Consider the following 27043-nt stretch of genomic DNA (forward strand, 5'->3'; position numbering starts at 1 on the left):
TTACAATCTGGCGGAACCAGATTGATGAGGAGCAGGAACAAGGTGAACAGTTCATCTTTGCTTGCTGTGGTCCGGTCAGCTGATAAAATAGATTGGCATTAAAAAGCAAAAGCTTACATTGTAATTTAACATTCTAAACAGGCCAATCAACTTGTTATACTGTTGAGTAATGGGGGTGACAGGTAGCCTAGTGGTTAGAGTTGGGCCAGTAACCGAAAAGTTGCTAGATCGAATCCCCAAGCTGACAAGGTCAAAAATCTGCCGTTCTGCCCCTGAACAAGGCAGTTAACCCACTGTTCCTAGGCCGTCATTGTAAATAAGAATTTGTTCTAAACCAGGGGTGTCAAAGTCAAATGGACGGAGGGCCAAATAAAAAATTTAGCTACAAGCCGAGGGCCGGACTGTTCGAATGTTCATTGAAAAATTTTTAAATGACGCATATAGTCTAGTGAACCTAATTGAACCTACTGAAAACCTAACAAATATATTCCAATATGATCAGATAAATAAAGCAATATTTTCTTATGGCTCTGTCAGTAATCTTTAATTTTCAACAGACACAAAAGACAAATTTCCTTTATATAAAAATCCCCATAACATGAACATTAAATGAAAGAAACCGGTATTCAAGGCACCATCAGTAGCCTATATTTTCTATTTTAGCAAAAGTGGGCTAAATTTACTTCAAAGAAAAAAACAATAATAGCAATTTTCTATCATCCACTCAACTGAAATATTTTTAAAATATAATTGGATTGAAATACAATAAAATAAAGTGCAAAAATCTATTAATCAAAAACAACACTTTGTTTAAGGAGAAGTAACATGCAGTGAAAACAAATATTAAACTTTAACTTTTAAACTTGAACTGAGTAAAAACTCTAAATATGTGATTGCACAGTAATGTTCACTTGTTTGAGGTTGAGGGTGATACTTGGTGGTGTCCCATCTTTTCCACAAGTTCATCAATGTTCGGGGTAAGGCTCTGAGCTGAGGAAATCCTCAGAATTGAGTGGAGGTGTTCAGCAGTAAGTCGACTTCTGTGTGATGTTTTGTTCAGGTTCATCAAAGAAAACAGTTGTTCACACAGGTATGTGCTGCCAAACATAGACAACGTTTGAGCAGCCTGGATGCGCAGCTGGGGCATTGTGTCGGGGAGGAAACGGGCGAACTCCGCAGCACCCACTGCCGCATATTTTGCCCTCAGTGCATCATTGCATTGGAGGTCAATCAACTCCATTTGGAGGTTTGGTGGTGAGCTTTCCACGTCAACAGCAAATGGGTTACCGAGCAGTTCCAACCTGCTTTTTTGTGCTTCAAAGTCAGCAAATCGGCGTCGAAAGTCAGCGGCAAGCATACCTATTTTATCAGCCAACTGTGCGCTCGGGAACGCACTGGTAGAGAGCTTCTCTTTCATGGTCTGGCAGCTGGGAAAGTGGCTCAAATTTTCTTTCCGCATCTGCGTCTCCCACAGAGTCAGTTTGGTTTTAAATGCCTTCACTGTACTGTACATATCAGAGATGACATGATCCCGACCCTGCAGCTGCAAGTTCATTGCATTCAGATGACTCGTAATGTCACACAGAAAAGCCATTTCACACAGAAACATTTCGTCTCGGAGTTGTGTTGTGTCTTTCCCTTTGCTGTCCAAGAACAGACAAATCTCCTCACGAAGCTCGAAACATCTTTGAAGCACCTTTCCCTGGCTTAGCCATCGCACCTCTGTGTGATAAGGCAAATCACCATGCTCCGTTTCTAACTCCGTCAGAAATGCCTTGAACTGGCGGTGATTCAAACCTTTGGCTCTGATAAAGTTAACTGTGCGCGTGATGATGCTCATTACATGCTCCATTTTCAAGGCTTTACCGCACAACGCTTCCTGGTGTATGATACAATGATAAGCTGTCAGCTCACCTGTCGCGTTTTCCTCTTGCATCTTTTCCCGTATCTTCGCCACCAGTCCGCTCCTGTGTCCACACATCGCAGGTGCTCCGTCGGTTGTCAAACCCACGAGTTTTTCCCAAGGCAGCTCCATCTCATTTACACATCTTGACACCTCTTCATACAAATCATGCCCCGTAGTTGTGCCATGCATAGGACGTAAAGCCAAAAACTCCTCTGTCACGCTTAGGCTGGAGTCCACTCCGCGGATGAAAATTGACAACTGGGCAATGTCAGAAATGTCGGTGCTCTCATCCACAGCCAAGGAATATGCAATGAAATCTTTTCCCTTTTTCACAAGCTGCTCTTTTAGATTGATGGACAACTGGTCTACTCTCTCGGCAATGGTGTTTCTGCTCAGACTCACATTTAAAAAGAGTTGCCTTTTTTCTGGGCAAACTTCGTCACAAACTTTAATCATGCAGTTTTTGATGAAATCCCCCTCCGTAAATGGCCGGGCTGATTTAGCGATCTCTTCTGCCAAAATAAAACTGGCCTTGACAGCAGCCTGGCCTTGTGATTTGGCTTTTTTGAACAGAGCCTGTCGAGATTCCTCTGCCTTTTGTAGCCTTTGTTCCATGTCCATATTCTTGTTTTTGTCCGCGTGTTTCGTTTCATAATGTCGTCTCAGATTATACTCTTTCAGTACCGCCACACTTTCTCCACACAGAAGACACACAGGTTTTCCAGCTACCTCCGTGAACATATACTCCGACTCCCACCTTGTTTGAAACCCCCGGTTCTCAGTGTCCACCTTCCGTTTTGCCATTTTTGATGGGTATCTGAAAGTTAATTTTACTGTGATGCTGACGACTGCTGTGCCAATAAATATTGAAATGAAGCAGCCTACTGCTCGGTGCGTCACCGTTGCATTGTGGGAAATGTAGTATTGGTGCGTGTAAAAGATCTGCGGGCTGCCGGCTTGCTGCGGTCTGCGGGCCGGTTCTAATAATAAATCAAGATCATCCCAGGGGCCGTAAAAAACCTTCTCGCGGGCCGGATGTGGCCCGCGGGCCTTGACTCTGACATATGTGTTCTAAACTGTCTTGCCTGGTTAAATAAAATAAAAAATGTCATGGTGAAGGACATTTTCTGATAATATCTAAAGATGTGTTTGATAAAGTCCTGATTAAAGAGAAATTTAGGGGAACCATAAAGTTATTTCAATTGATATTCTAATGAGAGAAAGCATTTAGTGTCGGAAAATAACAAGGTTGATGTCATGGATAGCCAAGGGTAAAAGAAAGAAAGAGTGGCAGGAGATAAGAGGAGAGACCACAGGTAACACAGGAACTGGACGACTGTCCTTAGTCTCTGCAATTCTTTCATCATTCTCTATCTCTTTTCCAGATGCTTCATTTTTGTCTTTATCATTCTCCTTTTCTCTTTTTTTAATCTAAAGGTGTCATCAACAAAGGCCTGTCAGCTGAAGGTTCCACAGTTCCACATCAAAAGACCTTCAAAAAGTGGATGTGATATTTACGAGTATAGATAAATTGTATACTTTTGCAAACACACACAAACACACACACACATGCACACACACTCACGCACGGTCACATGCACAGTCACATACGTACAAACACACACGCACATACACACGCACATACACACGGCAGTTTTATTTATTGTAGCTCAGACTTGTGAAATTTCCTCCTCAATGTAACACACTTTATTTGAACAGTCCAGATGATGATTTACATATTACAGATCTAGTTCACTAGATCAAAATACACACAGGCAGAGTTGGCCTACTGTATAGTGCAGGTTAACGTTTCAGTCATTAATCTTGTTCTGGAGGCAGCTCTGCAGAGTGGTCACTACATGGCACAGTCACAAAGTCATCAAATCTGATGATTTTAAACCTAACCCTAACCTTAAACCTAACCTTAACCACACTGCTAACACTAATGCCTAACCCTAAACTTAAGTTAAGACCAAAAAGCAAATTTTAGTTTTCATGAATTTTGACCAAATTGGCAATTTTGTCTATGCAGCTGGCTCATCTAAGGGGAAATCGCTCAGTTCTGCCTCCAAGACAAGACTCATGACAATAAACATCAACTTGCCTGTGTAGCACTGAACAGCACAAACACACATTCCTATAGGATACTCCCATTTGCTAACATATGCAGACACACGCACACACGTCTTTTGCAGCCCTATATGTTAGTGAACAGGCTACTAGCATGAATAGAGGGGAATAAAGGTTCAAGGATAGCCCAGCAATGGATAAAAGTAGACCGAAACTAGAGGACAACTTCGGTAAAAAAATGCAATAGTTTCATATAGCTTCAATGGTATCTTCACACTGAGGTACAGACCCATTGTGTTCCGGTCTGTAGCTCTGCTCTGCTGTTGCAGTGTGATGTGATGCTCTGTCTCACCTGGTGTTATCAGAGTCAATTGTGTGAAACAGCTTCTCCAGTTCTTCCTCGTTCAGCGTCCCGTCGGAGAAGAACGCCTGGAACTCGTCCAGAGATAGCTTCCCATCATCTGCAGGCAGGAGAGGAGCAGATGAGAGGAAAGGAGAGACATCAATCAGGTTAACAGCTGCCCTTAGCCATGCTGCCATTAGCCATGCTGCCATTAGCCATGCAACTACACACACCATGGTCACTGTCATTACACGCTGGGCTCATTGTGACTATCATATACACACAGTGATCAATAAACATCCTCTTTAGCGTTGTATCATTATCGCCATTATCATCACTAACAATGTCAAAATCAGCATAATGATCGTCATAACGATAATCATCATCATCATCTTCATCATCCGCATCACGATCTATCAAAATCTCCCTGCAGTCTTCGGGCTCAATGCTGAACCATTATTGATTATGGTAAATAATTTATACAATGATTTGGGCATTTGCGAGCTGTAAGATCAATGAAGTAAAAACCACTTGCAGAGCTTTTGATATAGGCTTTATCTCAGATTGACTCTAGAGTGAAGTACAGTTGAAGTCGGAAGTTTACATACACTTAGGTTGGAGTCATTAAAACTAATTTTTCAACCACTCCACAAATGTCTTGTTAACAAACTATAGTTTTGGCAAGTCGGTTAGGACATCTACTTTGTGCATGACACAAGTAATTTTTCCAACAATTGTTTACAGACAGATTATTTCACTTATAATTCACTGTATCACAATTCCAGTGGGTCAAAAGTTTACATACACTAAGTTGACTGTGCTTTTAAACAGCCTGGAAAATTTCAGAAAATTATGTCATGGCTTTAGAAGCTTCTGATAGGCTAATTGACATCATTTGAGTCAATTGGAGGTGTACCTGTGGATGTATTTCAAGGCCTACCTTCAAACTCAGTGCCTCTTTGCTTGATATCATGGGAAAATCAAAAGAAATCAGCCAAGACCTCAGAAAAACAATTGGAGACCTCCACAAATCTGGTTCATCCTTGGGAGCAATTTCCAAACGCCTGAAGGTACCATGTTCATCTGTACAAACAATAGTACGCAAGTATAAACACCATGGGACCACGCAGCCGTCATACCGCTCAGGAAGGAGATGCGTTCTGTCACCTAGAGATTAACGTACTTTATTGCGAAAAGTGCAAATCAATCCCAGAACAACAGCAAAGGACCTTGTGAAGATGCTGGAGGACACAGGTACAAAAGTATCTATATCCACAGTAAAACGAGTCCCATATCGACATAGCCTGAAAGGCCGCTCAACAAGGAAGAAGCCACTGCTCCAAAACCACCATAAAAAAGCCAGACTACGGTTTGCAACTGCACATGGGGACAAAGATCGTACTTTTTGGAGAGATGTCCTCTGGTCTGATGAAACAAAAATAGAACTGTTTGGCCATAATGACCATTGTTATGTTTGGAGAGGGGGAGGCTTGCAATCCGAAGAACACCATCTCAACCGTGAAGCACGGGGGTGGCAGCATCGTGTTGTGGGGGTGCTTTGCAGGAGGGCCTGGTGCACTTCACAAAATAGATGGCATCATAAGGAGGGGAAATTATGTGGCTATATTGAAGCAACATCTCAAAACATCCGTCAGGAAGTTAAAGCTTGGTCGCAAATGGGTCTTCCAAATGGACAATGACTCCAAGCATACTTCCAAAGTTGTGGAAAATTGCTTAAGGACAACAAAATCAAGGTATTGGAGTGGCCATCACAAAGCTCTGACCTCATTCCTACAGAAAATGTGTGGACAGAACTGAAAAAGTGTGTGTGAGCAAGGAGGCCTGCAAACGTGACTCAGTTACACCAGCTCTGTCAGGAGGAATGGGCCATAATTCACCCAACTTATTGTGGGAAGCTTGTGGAAGGCTACCTGAAATGTTTGACCCAAAGTTAAACAATTTAAAGGCAATGCTACCAAATACTAATTGAGTGTATGTAAACTTCTGACCCACTGGGAATGTGATGAAAGAAATAAAAGCTGAAATAAATCATTCTCTCTGCTATTATTCTGACATTTCACATTCTTAAAATAAAGTGGTGATCCTAACTGACATAAGACAGGGAATTTTTACGAGGATTAAATGTCAGGAATTGTGAAAAACTGAGTTTGTATGTATTTGGCTAAGGTGTATGTAAACTTCCGACTTCAACTGTACATGGCTGCTACAGGCAGCTGGAGGTGGGAGAGAGTCTGCTGCAGACTCCAACTGAAACAGGGCCACCCTTGATCCACTGAGGCCCTTGACCCAGGAACAGAACTAGAAACAGACCTAAGCCCCAGTACCAAACTTAGTCCCCAGCCCCACCCTTAGCCCCAGACTCCAAGCCCAGTCCCAGCCAGGTGGACTCCAGTCAGCTTTAATGGACTACAGGAGCCTGTGGAGCCGTACTGTGCCCTGGCTCACCATGTGAATGGGAAGGAAATTAAATATTCATACCATTATGTTTGCCCTTGAAGCTGTTCAACTGGACTTTTGGCTATTGGACAAAGTGTGGGCTCTAAACTCCAGTGTATGAAAATGACTGCAGCGCAAGCCTAAAAATAACGAGTTGTTATAGTTATTTCCACCGACCAGAACTATTGAGACTTCTTTAGGATTAGTGGACTGTCCAATTTACAGTAGATATTACGGTGAAAGAATACCATGCTACTGTTTGAGGAGAGTTGACAGTTTTGAACATGAAAAGTTATTAATAAACAAATTAGGCATATTTGGGCAGTCTTGATACAACATTTTGAACAGAAATACAATGGTTCATTAGATCAGTCAATAACTTTGCACATAAACTGCTGCTGTCTACTGGCAAAAATCTAAATTGCACCTGGGCTGGAATAATACATTATGGCCTTTCTCTTGCATGTCAAAGATGATGGTACAAAAAAATATACAAAAAAAGGTTTGTAAAAAGGTTTTCTTTGCCATATATTTTACCAGATCTAATGTGTTATATTCTACTACATCCATTTCACATTTCCACAAACTTCAAAAGTGTTTCCTTTCAAATGGTACCAAGAATATGCATATCCTTGCTTCAGGGCCTGAGCTACAGGCAGTTAGATTTTGGTATGTCATTTTAGGCGAAAATTGAAAAAAAGGGGCCGATCCTTAAGAGGTTTTAAAGAGAACATCTTTTGAATCCGGTTCTTTGAATTTTAATGACAACTGGCTGCAGAAGCACATCCCCCCTCCATCCCTCTCTCTCTATTTCAGTCCTCCTCTTTATCCTATTGATATCCCTCCCCTGTTCATTCTCTTCTCTCTACCTTTGTCATTGCTCTTTCTATCACCCCTCCTTTCTCTCTTCTCTCCATTGTCACTGTCATTTGTCTCTTGTTTGCTTTTGAGAGACACGCATAGGCACATAAAAGCTGAGTGAACTGCTGGAATAGAGGAGGAAGGATAGAGAGCAGAGCCATCTCTCTACTGAACACAGGCTCATCTCCAAACTAAAAGGGTTATTTGGCAGTCCCCATAGGAGAACCCTTTGAAGAACTTTTTTGGTTCCAGGTAGAACACTTTTGGGTTCCATGTAAAACCCTTTCCACAGAGGGCTCTACATGGAACCCGAAAGGGTTTACCTGAAACCAAAAAGGGTTTTCCTATGGGAACAGCTGAAGAACCCTTTGGATCCCTTTTTTCTAAGAGGGTACCCCTCCTTTGTGTCCCCTTGTCTTACTCCATTTTCTGCGAGGGGTAGAGCCTCAGAACAGCACAACTGTACCACTAGTTAATTAAACACTGACCTACTTTACCACATTACTCGCCACTAAGGAATGCCATTGCATGAAAAAGCATGCCAGCCCAACCCAGCCATCCTCTACTCTAAATTACAGTTTGCTGAAGCTCAGTGGGTACTGTGGGATAAGGGCTGGATAGGTTCTGATGTGAGCAGATCACAGGTTCCAGCACTACCTCCATTCACCAACAGGGAAGAGAACATTCTCTGTGTTCCAGGTTAATGGGTGTACTATCACTCATATCTTAGAATCAGGATCTTATAATAACAGACTGTAAACGCCAAGCTTGCATGAAAAGCTCTGCTCAGATGGCCACAATTTTCAGATTACATTAAGAGCCCAGATAAGAGGGGACATTCAAAGTAATGAAAAGACCTCAAAGCCAGTGGTGTTATTTTGTGATAAAAATGGATAAGTGTGTGCATGTGGGGAGGGATCTGAAGTGAGGACATATAGGGGTACATCAGACAGATGGGAACAGTTCTGCTAATATGTCTGAGTGGGCAGACGGGAATGGGGACGACGCTATGCAGACCTTGCTGCTACGGACAAAAGGGATGCAATTAGCACTTTTAACTTCCAGCAGGGCTCTCACATCCTGTGCGCTTCTAAGAAGAAGAAGAGACATACACTATGTATTTCATGCCTATCCTTAGTCATTGCTTTTTGGGGCGCAGGGCTGCCTGGTTGTCTTGGCAACCAGAACAAGTGAGCTGACCCTACTTGGGATGTCTCAATCTCACTCTGTGCACATCTCTCTCCTCTCTCCGCACCACTCGGGCTCCCGGGTGGCGCAGCGGTCTAAGGCACTGCATCTCAGTGCTAGAGGCATCACTGCAGACACCCTGGTTCGATTCCAGGCTGTATCACAAACGGCTGTGATTGGGAGTTCCATAGGCCGGTGCACAATTGGCCCAGCGTTGTCTGGGTTTGGCCGTAGGCTGTCATTGTAAATAAGAATTTGTTCTTAACTGACTTGCCAAGTTAAATAAACATTCCTCTATTCCCCATCCTCCTCATTTCAAATGATCCAGGTAAAGGGTATAGAGATATACTCATTCATTTCCAGTGTCACGACTTCGACCGAGGCAGGCTCTCCTTCCCGTTCGGGTGGCGTTCGGCGGTCGTCGTCACCGGCCTATTAGCTGCCACTGATCCTTTTCTCCCCCTCCCTATGTGTTTATTGGGTTCACCTGTTTTGTATTAGGGTTAATTAGTTGGGCTTATTAGTCAGCCGGCCCGCACGTTTCTTTGTGCGGGATTGTTTGTTTGTAAGTAGTGGTGTTGGTTTTGTGCTACGTGTTTTCTGGACTGTGTTCCTTTCCCCCGTGTCTGGGGTTGGTTAAGTAGTACACCCAGTGTGTTAGTAGGGTGGCCTGGTTGGTCCGTGTTCATTAAAGAACATTTTGTATTGGCACCTGCTGTTTCCTGCGTTTTGACTCCACACTCCGACACCCAGGCCTTACAGAATCCCGCACCCGAATGGAGTCAGCAGGAGCAGCGGCCAACCCTCTCCCATCGATGGAGGAACGGGTGCTCCATCATACCACTGTTCTCCACCGTATTGGATCAGCGATGGATTCGATGGTGGAGCGAATGGACCGATGGGAGAGGAGTGGTTTCCTCTCTCCACCTTCGGCTCCTCCAGCCCAGGACTCTCCATCCCTCGGCTCCAGCGCTCTCCGTCTGACACTCCCGAGGGATTATGATGGATCGGCGGCGGGGTGCCAGGGGTTCCTACTCCAACTGGAACTGTACCTTGCCGCCGTAAGACCCAGTCCCTCGGGAGCGGAGAGGGTGAGTGTCCTCGTCTCCTGCCTCACGGGTCGTGCTCTGGAGTGGGCCAACGCAGTCTGGAATGGCCCAGACTCGGCGAAGGAGCATTACCCAGAGTTCACCCGCCGTTTTCGGGCCGTATTTGACCATCCTCCAGAGGGCCGAGCGGCGGGAGAACGACTGTTCCACCTTAGGCAGGAGAAGAGGAGCGCCCAGGATTACGCGCTGGAGTTCCGGACCCTGGCTGCAGGATCTGGGTGGAACGACAGGGCCCTTATTGACCACTACCGGTGTAGTCTCCGGGAGGACGTCCGCAGGGAGCTAGCATGTCGGGACACCGCTCTTTCCCTGGATGAGCTGATTGACATGTCCATCCGTCTGGACAATCTGCTGGCTGCCCGCGGGCGTTCTGAGAGGGTCCTGTACGTTCCACCACCCAGCCCCTCCGCTCCTATTCCGATGGAGTTGGGAGGGGCTGGGCCGAGGGATACCGGAGGAGGAGGCTCTCCCTGCACCAGCTGTGGTCGGAGAGGACACACGGCCGATCGGTGCTGGGGGGGTCCGTCTGGGAGTCGAGATGGCAGGCGGAACGCTTCTCGATCACCCCAGGTGAGTCAGCACCAAACTCACCCAGAACCCCCTGTTAGTCACATGTTTGTCTTGATTTTTTTCCTGACATTTTTTCCCTCTTCCCAGCATAGGGCGCTAGTCGATTCAGGCGCAGCTGGGAACTTTATGGATCGCGGACTCGCGCTTAGGTTAAGGGTTCCGCTTGTGCCGATAGATTCTCCCTTTCCCGTGCACTCCCTAGATAGCCGGCCATTAGGGTCAGGGGTGGTCAGGGAGACCACGGTCCCCCTGGACATGGTGACGCAGGGGAATCATAAGGAGCGTATCAGCTTTTATATTATTGATTCGCCTGCGTTTCCAGTGGTGCTAGGGATTCCCTGGCTGGCCCGGCACAATCCTAAAATTTCGTGGAGACAGGGGGTTCTCCAGGGGTGGTCAAAGGAGTGTTCTGGAAGGTGTTTGGGAGTTTCCATCGGTGCCACGTCGGTGGAAAGTCCAGACCAGGGTTCCACGGTGTGCATTCCCCCCGAGTATGCCGATTTGGCAATCGCTTTCAGTAAAAAGAAAGCGACTAAATTACCACCTCATCGACCGGGAAGGGATTGTGCGATAGATCTCCAGGTAGACGCTGCGCTTCCCAAGAGTCACGTGTTCCCATTGTCCCAAGAGGAGACGGTGGCTATGGAGACATATGTCACTGAGTCTCTGGGACAGGGGTACATTCGGTCCTCCATCTCACCCGCCTCCTCAAGTTTCTTTTTTGTGAAGAAAAAGGAGGGAGGTTTGCGTCCGTGTATTGATTATAGAGGTCTAAATGCCATCACCGTAGGGTTTAGTTACCCACTACCTCTCATTGCTACGGCAATGGAATCATTTCACGGAGCGCAGTTCTTCACAAAATTGGATCTCAGGAGCGCGTATAGTCTGGTGCGTATTTCGGAAAGGAGACGAGTGGAAAACCGCATTTAGTACCACATCGGGCCATTATGAGCACTGTGTCATGCCGTATGGGTTAAAGAATGCTCCAGCCGTTTTCCAATCCTTTGTAGACGATATTCTCAGGGACCTGCACGGGCAGGGAGTGGTTGTTTATATCGATGACATTCTGATCTACTCAGCCACTCACGCCGCGCATGTGTCTCTGGTGCGCAAGGTGCTTGGTAGATTGCTGGAGCATGACCTATATGTCAAGGCTGAGAAGTGTGTGTTCTCCAAACGAGCCGTCTCTTTTCTGGGTTATCGCATTTCCACCTCGGGCGTGGTGGTAGGGAGTGACCGCATTAAGGCCGTGCGTAATTGGCCGACTCCGACCACGGTAAAAGAGGTGCAGCGGTTTTTGGGTTTTGCCAACTACTACCGGAGGTTTATCCGGGGTTTTGGCCAGGTAGCAGCTCCCATTACCTCACTGCTGAAGGGGGGTCCGGTGCGGTTGCAGTGGTCAGCAAAAGCGGACGGAGCTTCCAACAGGTTGAAGGCGCTGTTCACGGATGCGCCCGTGTTGGCGCATCCGGATCCCTCTCTAGCATTCATAGTGGAGGTGGACGCGTCCGAGGCTGGGGTAGGTGCCGTGCTATCACAGCGCTCTGGTACGCCACCAAAACTCCACCCCTGTGCTTTCTTCTCGAAGAAACTCAGTTCAGCGGAGCGTAACTATGATGTGGGGGACCGGGAGTTGTTAGCAGTGGTCAGTGCCCTGAAGGTGTGGAGACACTGGCTTGAGGGGGCTAAGCACCCTTTTCTCATCTGGACCGACCACCAGAATCTGGAGTATATTCGGGCAGCTAGGAGACTGAACCCACGTCAAGCAAGGTGGGCCATGTTCTTTACCCGATTTTAGTTTACGTTAACGTATAGACCGGGCTCTCAGAACGTAAAGGCGGATGCACTGTCCCGTTTTTACGACTCGGACGATCGGCCCACCGAACCCACTCCCATCCTTCCCGCCTCAAGGCTGATAGCACCAGTGGTGTGGGAAGTGGACTCGGACATCGAGCGGGCGTTACGGGCGGAACCCGCTCCTCCTCAGTGTCCGGTGGGGCGGAAGTACGTGCCGCTTGGTGTTCGGGACAAATTGATTCGGTGGGCTCACGTTCTACCCTCCTCGGGTCACCCTGGGGTGAAGAGGACGGTGGGGAGCCTTCGGGGGAGGTATTGGTGGCCTACCTTGGCGAGAGACGTTAGGGTTTATGTTTCCTCCTGTTCGGTATGCGCCCAGAGTAAGGCTCCTAGGCACCTTCCTAGAGGGAAGTTACAACCCCTCCCCGTTCCACAACGGCCTTGGTCGCACCTGTCCGTAGATTTTCTGACCGATCTTCCCCCGTCTCAGGGGAACACTACGGTACTGGTGATTGTGGATCGGTTCTCTAAGTCCTGTCGTCTCCTCCCGTTGCCCGGTATTCCTACAGCCCTACAGACTGCGGAGGCATTATTCACCCACGTCTTCCGGCACTACGGGGTGCCGGAGGACATCGTTTCTGATCGGGGCCCCCAATTCACGTCCCGAGTATGGAGGGCGTTCATGGAGCGTTTGGGGGTCTCGGTCAGCCTGACCTCGGGGTATCACCCTGAGAGTAATGGGCAGGTGGAGAGAGTGAACCAGGAGGTGGGTAGGTTTCTGCGGTCGTATTGCCAGGACCGGCCAGGGGAGTGGGCGAGATACATTCCCTGGGCCGAAATGGCCCAGAACTCACTACGCCACTCCTCTACTAACGTGTCCCCCTTTCAGTGTGTATTGGGGTACCAGCCGGTCCTGGCACCATGGCATCCGAGCCAGACCGAGGCTCCTGCGGTGGAGGAATGGGTGCAGCGTTCCAAGGAGACATGGAGGGCCGTCCAGGAATCTCTCCAACAAGCCAGTGGACGGCAGAAGAGGAGCGCTGACCGCCACCGCAGTGAGGCCCCCGTGTTTGTACCGGGGGACAGGGTCTGGCTCTCGACCCGAAACCTGCCCCTCCGCTTGCCCTGCCGGAAGCTGGGTCCGCAGTGTGTAGGGCCCTTCAAAGTCCTGAGGAGAATAAACGAGGTGTGTTATCGATTACAACTCCCTTCCTATTATCGTATTAACCCCTTGTTTCATGTGTCTCTCCTCAGGCCGGTGGTAGCTGGTCCCCTGCAGCACGGTGAGGTGCCGGAGGTCCCTCCTCCCCCTCTGGACATCGAGGGGTCCCCGGCGTACACGATACGGGCCATTCTGGACTCGAGACGCCGGGTGAGGGGCCTGCAGTACCTCGTGGACTGGGAGGGGTACGGTCCGGAGGAGAGGTGCTGGGTACCGGTGGGGGACATTTTGGATCCATCGATGCTGAGGGATTTCCATCGCCTCCATCCGGATCGCCCTGCACCTCGTCCTCCGGGTCGACCTCGAGGCCGGTGTCGGCGCGCTGCGGGTGCCGCGCGTCAGAGGGGTGGTACTGTCACGACTTCGACCGAGGCAGGCTCTCCTTCCCGTTCGGGTGGCGTTCGGCGGTCGTCGTCACCGGCCTATTAGCTGCCACTGATCCTTTTCTCCCCCTCCCTATGTGTTTATTGGGTTCACCTGTTTTGTATTAGGGTTAATTAGTTGGGCTTATTAGTCAGCCGGTCCGCACGTTTCTTTGTGCGGGATTGTTTGTTTGTAAGTAGTGGTGTTGGTTTTGTGCTACGTGTTTTCTGGACTGTGTTCCTTTCCCCCGTGTCTGGGGTTGGTTAAGTAGTACACCCAGTGTGTTAGTAGGGTGGCCTGGTTGGTCCGTGTTCATTAAAGAACATTTTGTATTGGCACCTGCTGTTTCCTGCGTTTTGACTCCACACTCCGACACCCAGGCCTTACATCCAGTGACCCATATTTTCTCTTTTTTATCTCCTGGACTAATAAAGGACCTTTTTTCAGTTATTATCTCCTGTCTGAGGTGGTACATGTCAGGGATCCATCCATTCAGAACAGGAGAGTAGCTCCCTACCAAGCGAGACTAGCACACACAGAGGAATATCTTCCCATGATGGATTGAGGGGAGTTTCATTAGAGAACAAGTTGTGGTTGTGAGTGTCTGAAAGTGATAATGTGTCTGTGTGCGTGTGTGTGAGTGAGAAAGAGAGAGAGAGAAAGAGAGTGTGTGAATGTCTGAAAATGATAACACACACACCAGTGGAGGCTGCTGAGGGGAGGACGGCTCATAATAATGGCTGTAACGGAGCGAATGAAATAACATCAAAAACATGGAAACCACCAACCTCCTGTGACACACACACACAGGATCGGCCCCACACACAGCCAGGGCCTGTTCCAGAGACAGAGGCCTGTTTTGGCTGATAAATGAGGAACACAAGTGGCTCACACAAGGCTGTCAGCTATCCTTATCTCCCTCCATCCATCAGCACAGCCAGACCTACCCTATCTGCCAGGATAAAGGAACACACCCAACTCCTCACACACCAGCTGCATACCAACAGATGTTACCACATAAATGAACAGACTTTAGCGTAGGTGTGAAGCATACAGCAACATACTGTATCATTAGTGATTACATTAACTTCTACTTCATCACAATCCCGGATCCGGGAGCACCCCCATCAGTAAAAAAGCGGACTAGCATAGCCTAGCATAGCATCACAAGTAAATACTAGCATCTAAATATCATTAAATCACAAGTCCAAGACACCAGATGAAAGATACACATCTTGTGAATTCAGCCATCATTTCTGATTTTTAAAATGTTTTACAGGAAAGACACAATATGTATTTCTATTAGCTAACCACGATAGCAAAAGACACAACTTTTTTTTCCCAACTTTTTTTTCCTGCATAGGTAGCTATCACAATTTCGACCAAATAAAGATATAAATAGTCACTAACCAAGAAACAACTTCATCAGATGACAGTCTGATAACATATTTATTGTATAGCATATGTTTTGTTAGAAAAATTTGCATATTTCAGGTATAAATCATAGTTTTACATTGCAGCCACCATCACAACTCTCACCAAAGCAACTAGAATAACTACAGAGACCAACGTGAATTACCTAAATACTCATCATAAAACATTTATGAAAAATACACAGCGTACAGCAAATGAAAGACAAAGATCTTGTGAATCCAGCCAATATTTCAGATTTTTTAAGTGTTTTACAGCGAAAACACAATATAGCATTATATTAGCTTACTACAATAGCCAACCACACAACAGCATTGATTCAAGCCAACAATAGCGATAACGAATAAACCAGCAAAAGATATTAATTTTTTCACTAACCTTCTCAAACTTCTTCAGATGACAGTCCTATAACATCATATTACACAATACATATAGAGTTTGTGTCACGATCGTCTATGGGTGAGAGAGAGGACCAAGGCGCAGCGTGTGCAAAATACATTCTCTTTTATTTCGAGAAGGGAAAAACACGCAACGAACACTATAACAAAACGAAACAAAACAACAAACGATCGTGAAGCTATAAACGTAAGTGCACACACAAGCTACAAACGTACAACATAGACAATTACCCACAAAACCCAAATGCCTATGGCTGCCTTAAATATGGCTCTCAATCAGAGACAATAAACCACAGCTGCCTCTAATTGAGAACCAATCTAGGCAGCCATAGACATACAAACACCTAGACAAGACACTGACCCATTAAACGTACAAACCCCTAGACAAACCAAAACACATACATTCCCCATGTCACACCCTGACCTAACTAAAATAATGAAAACAAAGATAACTAAGGCCAGGGTGTGACAGTTTGTTTGAAAATTTGCATATTTAGCGGCACAAATCGTGGTTATACAATGAGAATAGTAGCCAAGCTGCCAACAAAATGTCGGGAGAAATCTTGGGAGAGGCACCTAATCTAATCATTAACTAATCATAAACTTGACTAAAAAATACAGGTTGGACAGCAAATGAAAGATACATTAGTTCTTAATGCAACCGCTGTGTTAGATTTTTTAAATTAACGTTACTACGACATACAGCGTGCGTTAAAGCGAGACCGCACCGAAATTAATGGCGGAATATGAGTTTTACATTTTTCAACAGAACAACGAATTAACATCATAAATAGTTCTTACTTTTTGATGAGCTTTCATCAGAATCTTGGGCAAGTTGTCCTTTGTCCAAAAGAATCGTTGCTCGGTTGTAGATTGTCGCCTTCAACTTTGGAATTAGCAGTAAACATTAGCCATGTGGCCCAGACGTGCCCAACTCACTAGAACGCAGCACAAAGAAATATCCGAAAATCGCAATATACTGATATAAACTGATATAACTCGGTTTAAAATAACAACATTATGATGTCTTTAACACCTATATCGAATAAAATCAGAGCCGGATATATCTAAGGCCTATAACGGTAGCTTTCCAGAACGCCATCCTGAGGTCTGTCTTGCGTCATGGCGAATGTTGAAAAGACTGCACCCCACGTTCCAAAACCCTTTATATGGCCTCAGATCTGCCTAGCAACACCATTCCAATTCTCACTATTTGCTGACATCTAGGGGAAGGCGTATGCAGTGCATCTCGACCAATAGAAGACATGCAAATTAATAAACTGACCTCAGAACAGCCTGCCTGATTTCAGATTTCTCACTTCCTCACAGGAAAATTGCTCCAACTTGAGTTCTGTTTTACTCAGATATATTTCAAACGGTTTTAGAAACTAGAGAGTGTTTTCTATCCAATAGTAATAATAATATGCATATTGTACGAGCAAGAATTGAGTACGAGGCAGTTTAATTTGGGAACGAAATTTTTACAAAGTGAAAACAGCACCCCCTATTGAGAAATTAAGTACAGAGCTTGGTAGAGACAGATATTGAGTAATCTATAAATCCCGTGTCTCCTCAATGAGTGAATGTCATCTGTCATGATTAGAGTTGGGTTCAACCCTCATTAATGGAGTTCTACCCTCATTAAACATTATGATCCCCAGCCTCACTGACAGGATCAATTAATGAACAGTAGCCCAACGTGATTAAGATTTAATCGACTCCTACTACTCATCCCTCAGAACATGGCCACAGAGACAGAGGCCTGGTGAGGCTTGATGTTCAGGACTGGAGAACACATTGTCACGTTCTGACCTTAGTTCCTTTTTTATGTCTTTATTTTAGTTTGGTCAGAGCGTGAGTTGGGGTGGGCATTCTATGTTGTTTTTCTATGTTTTGTTCTATGGTTATATTTCTATGTGTTTGGCCTAGTATGGTTCCCAATCAGAGGCAGGTGTCAGTCGTTGTCTCTGATTGGGAGCCATATTTAGGTAGCCTGTTGTCTATTGTGTTTTGTGGGTGGTTGCTTCCTGTGTCTGTGTTTTCACCATACGGGACTGTTTCGTTTTCGTTTTGTATTTCACGTTGTTATTTTTGTTATTCTTAGTGTTCAGTTATTAAATTGAATATGGACACTTACCACGCTGCGCTTTGGTCCTCACCTCATTCCAACGACGAGCGTTACACACATAGAGATGTTTAGTCATATCTATATTGGGGAACAGCCCTGACTTAAAATGAACATGAGCCCAGGCAATAGCAGCTCAGCACAGACTGTGAACACAGCACTCCCAACCAATCTGCTCAAAATACACTCACTAAGAAGTCAAACTATTTTTATCGCAACATACAGTTGAAGTCGGAAGTTAACATACACTTAGGTTGGAGTCATTAAAACTCGTTTTTCAACCACTCCACAAAATTCTTGTTAACAAACTATAGTTTTGGGAAGTCGGTTAAGACATCTACTTTGTGCATGACACAAGTAATTTTTCCAACAATTGTTTACAGACAGATTATTTCACTTATAATTCACTGTATCACAATTCCAGTGGGTCAAAAGTTTACATACACTAAGTTGACTGTGCTTTTAAACAGCCTGGAAAATTTCAGAAAATTATGTCATGGCTTTAGAAGCTTCTGATAGGCTAATTGACATAATTTGAGTCAATTGGAGGTGTACCTGTGGATGTATTTCAAGGCCTACCTTCAAACTCAGTGCCTCTATGCTTGACATCATGGGAAAATCAAAAGAAATCAGCCAAGACCTCAGAGAAAAAATTGGAGACCTCCACAAGTCTGGTTCATCCTTGGGAGCAATTTCCAAACGCCTGAAGGTACCACGTAAATCTGTACAAACAATAGTACGCAAGTATAAACACCATGGGATCACGCAGCCATCATACCGCTCAGGAAGGAGACGCGTTCTGTGTTATAGAGATGAGCGTACATTGGTGCGAAAAGTGTAAATAAATCCAAGAACAACATCAAAGGACCTTGTGAAGTTGCTGGAGGACACGGGTACAAAAGTATCTTTATCCACAGTAAAACGAGTCCTATATCGCCATAACCTGAAAGGCCGCTCAGCAAGGAAGAAGCCACTGCTCCAAAACTGCCATAAAAAAGCCAGACTACGGTTTGCAACTGCACATGGGGACAAAGATCGTACTTTTTGGAGAAATGTCCTCTGGTCTGATGAAACAAAAATAGAACTGTTTGGCCATAATGACCATCGTTATGTTTGGAGGCAAAAGGGGGATGCTTGCAAGCTGAAGAACACCATCCCAACTGTGAAGCATGGGGGTCGCAGTATCATGTTGTGGGGGTGCTTTGCTGCAGGTGGGACTGGTACACTACACAAAATAGATGGCATTATGAGAAGAAAAATTATGTGGATGTTTTGAAGCAACATCTCAAGACATCAGTCAGGAAGTTAAAGCTTGGTTGCAAATGGGTCTTCCAAATGGACAATGACCCCAAGCATACTTCCAAAGTTGTGGCAAAATGGCTTAAGGACAACCAAGTCAAGGTATTGGAGTGGCCATCACAAAGCCCTGACCTCAAACCTATAGAAAATTAGTGGGCAGAACTGAAAAGGCGTGTGTGAGCAAGGAGAACTACAAACCTGACTCAGTTACACCAGCTCTGCCAGGAGGAATGGGCCAAAATTCACCCAACCTATTGTGGGAAGCTAGTGGAAGGCTACTTGAAACGTTTGACCCAAGTTAAACAATTTAAAGGCAATGCTACCAAATACTAATTGAGTGTATGTAAACTTCTGACCCACTGGGAATGTGATGAAATAAATAAATAATTCTCTATACTATTATTCTGACATTTCACATTCTTAAAATAAACTGGTGATCCTAACTGACCCAAGATAGGGACTTTTTACGAGGATTAAATGTCAGGAATTGTGAAAAACTGAGTTTAAATGTATTTGGCTAAGGTGTATGTAAACTTCCAACTTCAACTGTATCTATTTTAATACAGACCTATCTCAAAACATCACTAATCATTGAAAATTACAAATTACCTAATGGATCATGATCATTTTTTAGTTTTGAAAGTGAGGGTGCAGCTGCTCCGTTTGCTCCATTGCTCAGGCACTAATGCACACACACACACCCACCCACCCGCACGCACGCACGCACGCACGCACGCACGCACGCACGCACGCACGCACGCACGCACGCACGCACGCACGCACACACACACACACACACACACACACAATTATGTGATATCACACAGAGTTCTGAGACTCAAACACACACACTCACACACACACACAAACACACACACAAACACACAAACGCACACACACACAATTCTGTGATATCACACAGAGTTCCGAGACTCAAACACACACACATGCACACACGCACACAGACAAACAAACACACAGAAAGGCAGCCTGGTTAATTACCAGGCATCTAAATGTAATTTGGACAGGGACCCTACTGAGCCCTGGCTCAGAGAAGCACATTGCATCCAGCCATGTCATGTGATTGACACCTTCATGACCGCAGCTCATTAGTGAGAACACAGAAAGGGCAGGCATTAACTTCTTATGGCAGGCAGTTTTGAGTAGCTTGGATGAATAAGGTGCCCAGAGTAAACTGCCTGCTACTCAGTCCCAGAAGCTAAGATATGCATATTATTAGTAGATTTGGATAGAAACACTCTGAAGTCGAAAACTGTTTGAATGATGTCTGTGAGTATAACAGAACTCATATGGCAGGCAAAAACCTGAGAAAAAATCCAACCAGAAAGTGGGAAATCTGGGGTTTGTAGGTTTGCCTATCCAATATACAGTGTCTATGGGGTCACATTGCACTTCACATTGCGCTTCCACTAGATGTCAACAGTCTTTAGAACCTTGTTTGATGCCTCTACTGTGAAGGATGAGGGAATGGGAGCTGTTTGAGTCAGGGCTCTGGCAGGGTGCCACGAGCTCACTCAGGCGCGCACCCATGAGAGTTAGCTGCGTTCCATCGCATTTCTACAGACAAAGGAATTCTCCGGTTGAAACATTATTGAAGATTTATGTTAAAAACATCCTAAAGATTGATTCTATACATCGTTCGACATGTTTCTACGAACTGTAATGGAATTTTTTGACTTTTCGTCTGGCCTGCGCGTCATCAATTTGGATTTTGGAACTAAACGCGCGAACAAAAAGGAGGTATTTGGACATAAATTATGGACGTTATCGAACAAAACAAACATTTATTGTGGAACTGGGATTCCTGGGAGTGCATTCTGATGAAGATCATCAAAGGTAAGTGAATATTTATAATGCTATTTCTGACTTCTGTTGACTCCACAACATGGCGGGTATCTGTATGGCTTGTTTTGGTCTCTGAGCGCTGTACTCAGATTATTGCATGGTGTGCTTTTTCCGTAAAGTTTTTTTGAAATCTGACACAGCGGTTGCATTAAGGAGAAGTTTATCTAAAGTTCCATGTGAAACACTTGTATCTTTTATCAATGTTTATTATAAGTATTTCTGTAAATTGATGTGGCTCTCTGCAAAATCACCAAATGTTTTGGAAGAAAAACATTACTGAACATAACGCGCCAATGTAAACTAAGATTTTTGGATATAAATATGAACTTTATCGAACAAAACCTACATGTATTGTGTAACATGAAGTCCTATGAGTGTCATCTGATGAAGATCATCAAAGGTTAGTGATTCATTTTATCTCTATTTCTGCTTTTTGTGACTCCTCTCTTTGGCTGGAAAATGGCTGTGTTTTTCTGTGACTAGGTACTGACCTAACATAATCAGATGGTGTGCTTTCGTAGTAAAGCCTTTTTGAAATCGGACACTGTGGTGGGATTAACAACAAGTTTATGTTTGAGGAATTTTAATTATGAGATTTCTGTTGTTTGAATTTGGCGCCCTGCACTTTCACTGGCTGTTGTCAAGTCGATCCCGTTTACGGGGTCTCAGCCGTAAGAAGTTAACAGAAAGACGAAGAAAGATTTCCCTCAGGATGGATTCCCTACTATACGCTAACTCTTGTAGTAAGAAACAAAGATAGACTCATTCACATAAAACACACAGACGAGCAAAAACACACACACAAGGTGAGATGGTTTGGGATGAATTGGACCGCAGAGTGAAGGAAAAGCAGCCAACAAGTGCTCAGCATGTGTGGGAACTCCTTCAAGACTGCTGGAAAAGCATTCCTCATGAAGCTGGTTGAGCGAATGCCATGAGTGTGCAAAGCTGTCATCTAGGCAAAGGGTGTTTACTTTGAAGAATCTCAAATGTAAAATATATTTAAATCTGTCATCAAAAAGAAAAGAGGACCAAGGCACTCATCATATAATTACTTAAAATGCCTTTATTAGTATGGTATGTTCAATAGAAACAAAGTTTTAAAAATCTGACGCTTTTCGGCTGCATGGCCTTCGTCAGGGAGTACAAAAAAATAATACAATGTCCTCTTTTGAACAGCTTTTCCAATTAGCCCTAATTAGAAGAGGGAGTGGTTACAAAATTGATTGGACACACCTAGTAAGCAATACTATTCACATTAAAAAATGAAATACTGTAGCTATGTTATCATAAAAATACAACTCCAAGCTCGAAATATCAGGACACTTAGAAAGGTAGTTCTAACCTTAAATATGACTGGGAGAAGTGTCAAGAATAAGAAAGAAATATATTCCATAGTACACTAGAACACAGCAAAACATGAACAACAACAGTCTAAACATAGCTGAGTGCAATTGAGCAAAATGTCCACTAGATGACAGCAAATGGACCTATCACAACCCTACAGGAAGGGTGAGGAATCCATATCTTCATTTAAACCAGGGTATTTAGTGGCCCGTAGTTTGTAAATCCCAAAACTTTCCCTTTGGTTTAACTGTTTAAGACGGTCCCCTTTTCTAATAGAGGCCGGAATATGATCAATACCCATAGCTTGTAGGGAGGCAGGGTTGCCATGGTGTAAGGACTTGTAGTCTTCATTGCCTACCCGTATGGCGTACTTGTGTTCCGCTAAGCGGTCTTGAAGGCGTCTCTTTATCCGTCCAATGTAGAACACATTGCACTGTGGACATTCCAATCTATAGATGACATGAGTAGTTTTGCAGTTAATGAAATGCTTGACGTAATACTCCATTTTGGAAACTGTGTCAACAAGATACTTATTCCGTGCAATATTTCTGCAATGGTTGCAATGATTACATTTAAAAGAGCCCTTGGGTTTGTGGTCAAGCCAAGTTTTTTGAGAGTCACCCGGAAGATAACTGTGGACTAATTTGTCATTTAGGGTAGGACATCTCTTAAAGCTTATGACTGGTGGCTCAGGAAAGACTTGGCGTAGTAGCGTATCACTTTGGATGATTCCCCAATTATTTTTAATGATTCTTTTAATGTTCTCTGCTTCAGTGCTGTATTTTGTAACAAAATACACTCTCTCTGATGTATCACGAGGCACTCCCCTTCGCAACAAGTTCTCTCTGTCAAGCAATCCAGCCCTTATACTGTACCTGCATCTTTCAGGACCTGAACGCTGTAGCCCCGATTCAAGAAGCGATTCTCCAATTCAGCAGATTTGACACTGTAGTCTGTTTCCTGATCGCAAATTCTGCGGACTCTTTGGAAATTGCCCATATGGAATATTCTCTTTTAGCCTTTTGGGGTAAAAGCTGTTTGCCCTCAGAATGGTATTCCCATCTGTAGGCTTCCTAAAGATTGATCTGTGCAAACAACCTTTGTCATTTTTACTAATGTCGAGGTCCAAAAAATGAATGTTATCCTTGCTGTACTCCATAGTTAGTTTGATGTTAGGGTTAATGCTGTTAAGGTATTGGTGGAAGGAAATAAGTTCATCTTCTGAGCCGGACCAAAACAGGCAAACATCATCAATATAGCGTCCCCACCATATAATCCGGTCAAAGAAATGGTTATTAGAAGGATCCAAAATGAAGTCATTTTCCCATTTACCCAAGTACAAACCAGCGTAGGAAGGGCTGTAGCAAGCTCCCATGGCACATCCTTTGACCTGCTTAAAAATACGGTCCTGAAAGATAAAGATGTTATGATTAAGAGTCCATTCAGTCAGTGAGACAATGAATTCTGTAGGAGGCATCTCAGTTTCAGGTCGGGTACTCAAGAAATGGTGCATAGCTGCCAAACCTTGTTCATGCTCAATGGTGGTGTATAGAGACTCCACATCCATGGTGACTAAAAAGGAAGCTGTACCTATATTGTTCAATTCCTTAATTTTGTTCAACACATCTGTGGTATCTTGAAGATAGGCTGGAAGTGACGTCAGAAAAGGCTTAATAAAGTAATCAATGTACTTAGAGATGGGTTCTGTCAGACTTTCATTACCACTAATGACTGGTCTGCCTGGGGGATTTTCAAGACTTTTGTGGACTTTTGGAAGAAGGTAAAAAGAAGCCATACGCGGACTGCCATTGAAAAGAAATTTGAACTCATTGTCTGAAATGTAGCCATTCTCCTTAGCTCCTGTGAGGATCCCTTTCAATTCAGTGTTTAGGTCCTCTGTAGGGTTGAAGGTAAGAGATTGGTAGAATTCATCATTGTCTAATTGACAACACGTAGGATTTTTAAAACTTTGTTTCTATTGAACATGCCATACTAATAAAGGCATTTGAATTAATTATATGAAGTGTGCCTTGGTCCTCTTTTCTTTTTGATGACCAATTTACCCCTTTTACCAAAGAGCACCTTCTGTCTACCATAATTTACTATTGTGTACCTTAGTAGCGCCTCCCTTCCTCCTCTTTCTATATTTAAATTTGTTTATCTATTTTTTGGTTACTACATGATTCCATATGTGTTTCTACAATGTGAAAATAGTAAAATTACAAAAAACTGGAACTACTGGGTGTGTCTACATTTTTGACTGGTACTACACTACCATTCAAAAGTTTGGGGTCTCTTAGAAATGTCCTTGTTTTTGAAAGAAAAGCACATTTTTTGTCCATTAAAATAACATCAAATTGATCCGAAATACAGTGTAGACATTGCTAATGTTGTAAATGACTATTGTAGCTTGAAACGGCTGATTTTTAATGGAATATCTACATAGGCGTACAGAGGCCTATTATCAGCAACCATCACTCCTGTGTTCCACTGGCTAATAGCTAATATATTAGCTAATAATAATTAATCCAAGTTTATCATTTTAAAAGGCTAATTGAAGGCTAATTGGGCTAAAGGCTAAAGGCTAATTAATAACCTCTTAGCGCTAGGGGTCAGATTTTTTATTAAAAAAAATAAATAATGTGCCCAACGTAAACGGACATTTTCTCTGGCCCAGATCGTAGAATGTGCATATAATTTACAGATTAGGATAGAAAACACTCCAAAGTTTCCAAAACTGTCAAATTATTATCTCTGAGTATAACGATACTTATTCTGCATGCGAAAACCTGAGAAAATGTAACCCGGAAGTGATATATATATATATATATATTTTTTAATCTGTGTTTCCTGGCCCGCCTATCCTCCATTTAAAAGGGTATCAGCCAGATTCCTTTTCCAATGGCTTCCTCAGGCTGTGACCAGGCTTTAGACGTAGTTTCAGGCTTTTATTTTGAAAAATGAACGAGTTTTTTCAAAACTAGTCAAGTGTCCTCCGAATAGTTCCTGCGCGCGCGAGGAGCTCCCCATTTTCCGTTTGTCTCTTATTGAATAGGTAATGGTCCGGTTGAAATATTATTGATTATGTTTGTTAAAAACAACCTGAGGATTGATTATAAAAAACATTTGACATGTTTCTACGACCATTACGGATACTTTTTGGGATTTGTCGAACGGAACACGGCTTTGATTTTCTGAGCATAATGAGCAACCCAAATGGCGGTTTTTGGTGATAAAAGTAATATTTATCAAACAAAAATAACATTTGTTGTGTAACTGGGAGTCTCGTGAGTGGAAACATCCTAAGATTATCAAAGGTAAGCGATTAATTTTATTGCTTTTCTAACTTTCGTGACCAAGCTAACCAAGCTAATATAAGGCTAGCTTGTTGTAGCATTGAAAGCTACACTCACAAAAGCTTGGATTTCTTTCGCTGTAAAGTATATTTTCAAAATCTGACACGTTAGATGGATTAACAACAAGCTAAACTGTGTTTTGGTATATTTCACTTGTGATTGCATGATTATAAATATTTTTTGTAATATTTTTGCATTTGGCGCCCTGCAATTCTAGCGGTTGTGTAGGAAAGTGATCCCGTAAAAGGGATCCGTAGCTGAGAGAAGTTAAAGAAGCAATAAAACTGGCCTTCTTTAGATTAGTTGAGTATCTGGAGCATCAGCATTTGTGGGTTCGATTACAGGCTCAAAATGGCCAGAAACAAAGAACTTTCTTCTGAAACTCCTCAGTCTATTCTTGTTCTGAGAAATGAAGGGTATTTCATGCGAGAAATTGCCAAGAAACTGAATATCTCGTACAACGCTGTGAACTACTCCCTTCACAGAACAGTGCAAACTGTCTCTAACTAGAATAGAAAGAGGAGTGGGAGGCCCCGGTGCACAACTGAGGAAGAGGACAAGTACATTAACAACGGCTCAACCGTGAAGTGGTAGGCCACACAAGCTCACAGAACGGGACCGCTGAGTGTTGAAGCGTGTAGTGCGTAAAAATCATCTGTCCTCAGTTCACTACTGAGTTCCAAACTGCCACTGGGAGCAACTTCAGCACAAGAACTGTTCGTCGGGAGCTTCATGAAATTTGTTTCCATGGCTGAGCAGCCGCACACAAGCCTAAGATCACCATGCACAATGCCAAGCGTCGTCTGGAGTGGTTTAAAGCTCACCGTTCTCTGGAGTGATGAATCACGCTTCACCATCTGGCAGTCGACAAATCGACTCAACCCCATCGAACACCTGTGGGATGAATTGGAACACTGACTGCGAGCCAGGCCTAATCGCCCCACATCTGTGCCCAACCTCACTAATGATTTTGTGGCTGAATGGAAGCAAGTCCCCGTAGCAATGTTACAACATCTAGTGGAAAGCCTTCCCAGATGAGTGGAGGCTGTTATAGCAGCAAAAGGGGGACCAACTCCATATTAATGCCCATGCTTTTGGAATGAGATGTTCGACGGGCAGGTGTCCACATACTGCTGTACATATCGTTCTTACTATATCTGTTGGTGTATATACAGTGCCTTCAGAAAGTATTCACACCCTTTGACTTTTTCATAATTTTGTTGCGTTACAGCCTGAATTTAAAATGGATTACATTTTTTATGTTGGTTACTGGCCTACACACAATACCCCATAATGTAAAAGTGGATATATATATATTACAAATTATTAAAAAAT

General features: G+C 44.0%; 1 protein-coding gene across 1 annotated transcript in view; it reads right to left on the reverse strand.

Annotated features, from left to right (window-relative positions):
• LOC120066253 (N-terminal EF-hand calcium-binding protein 2-like) overlaps positions 1-27043 on the reverse strand; it is a 154321-nt gene that overhangs the window by 84409 nt on the left and 42869 nt on the right. Inside the window, exon 3 of the mRNA XM_039017501.1 lies at positions 4329-4437. Within this exon, the coding sequence (XP_038873429.1) occupies positions 4329-4437 (109 nt within the window). The remainder of the gene's footprint in view (positions 1-4328; positions 4438-27043) is intronic.

This window comes from Salvelinus namaycush, chromosome 21 (assembly GCF_016432855.1).
Source record: "Salvelinus namaycush isolate Seneca chromosome 21, SaNama_1.0, whole genome shotgun sequence".
Lineage (NCBI taxonomy): Eukaryota > Metazoa > Chordata > Actinopteri > Salmoniformes > Salmonidae > Salvelinus > Salvelinus namaycush.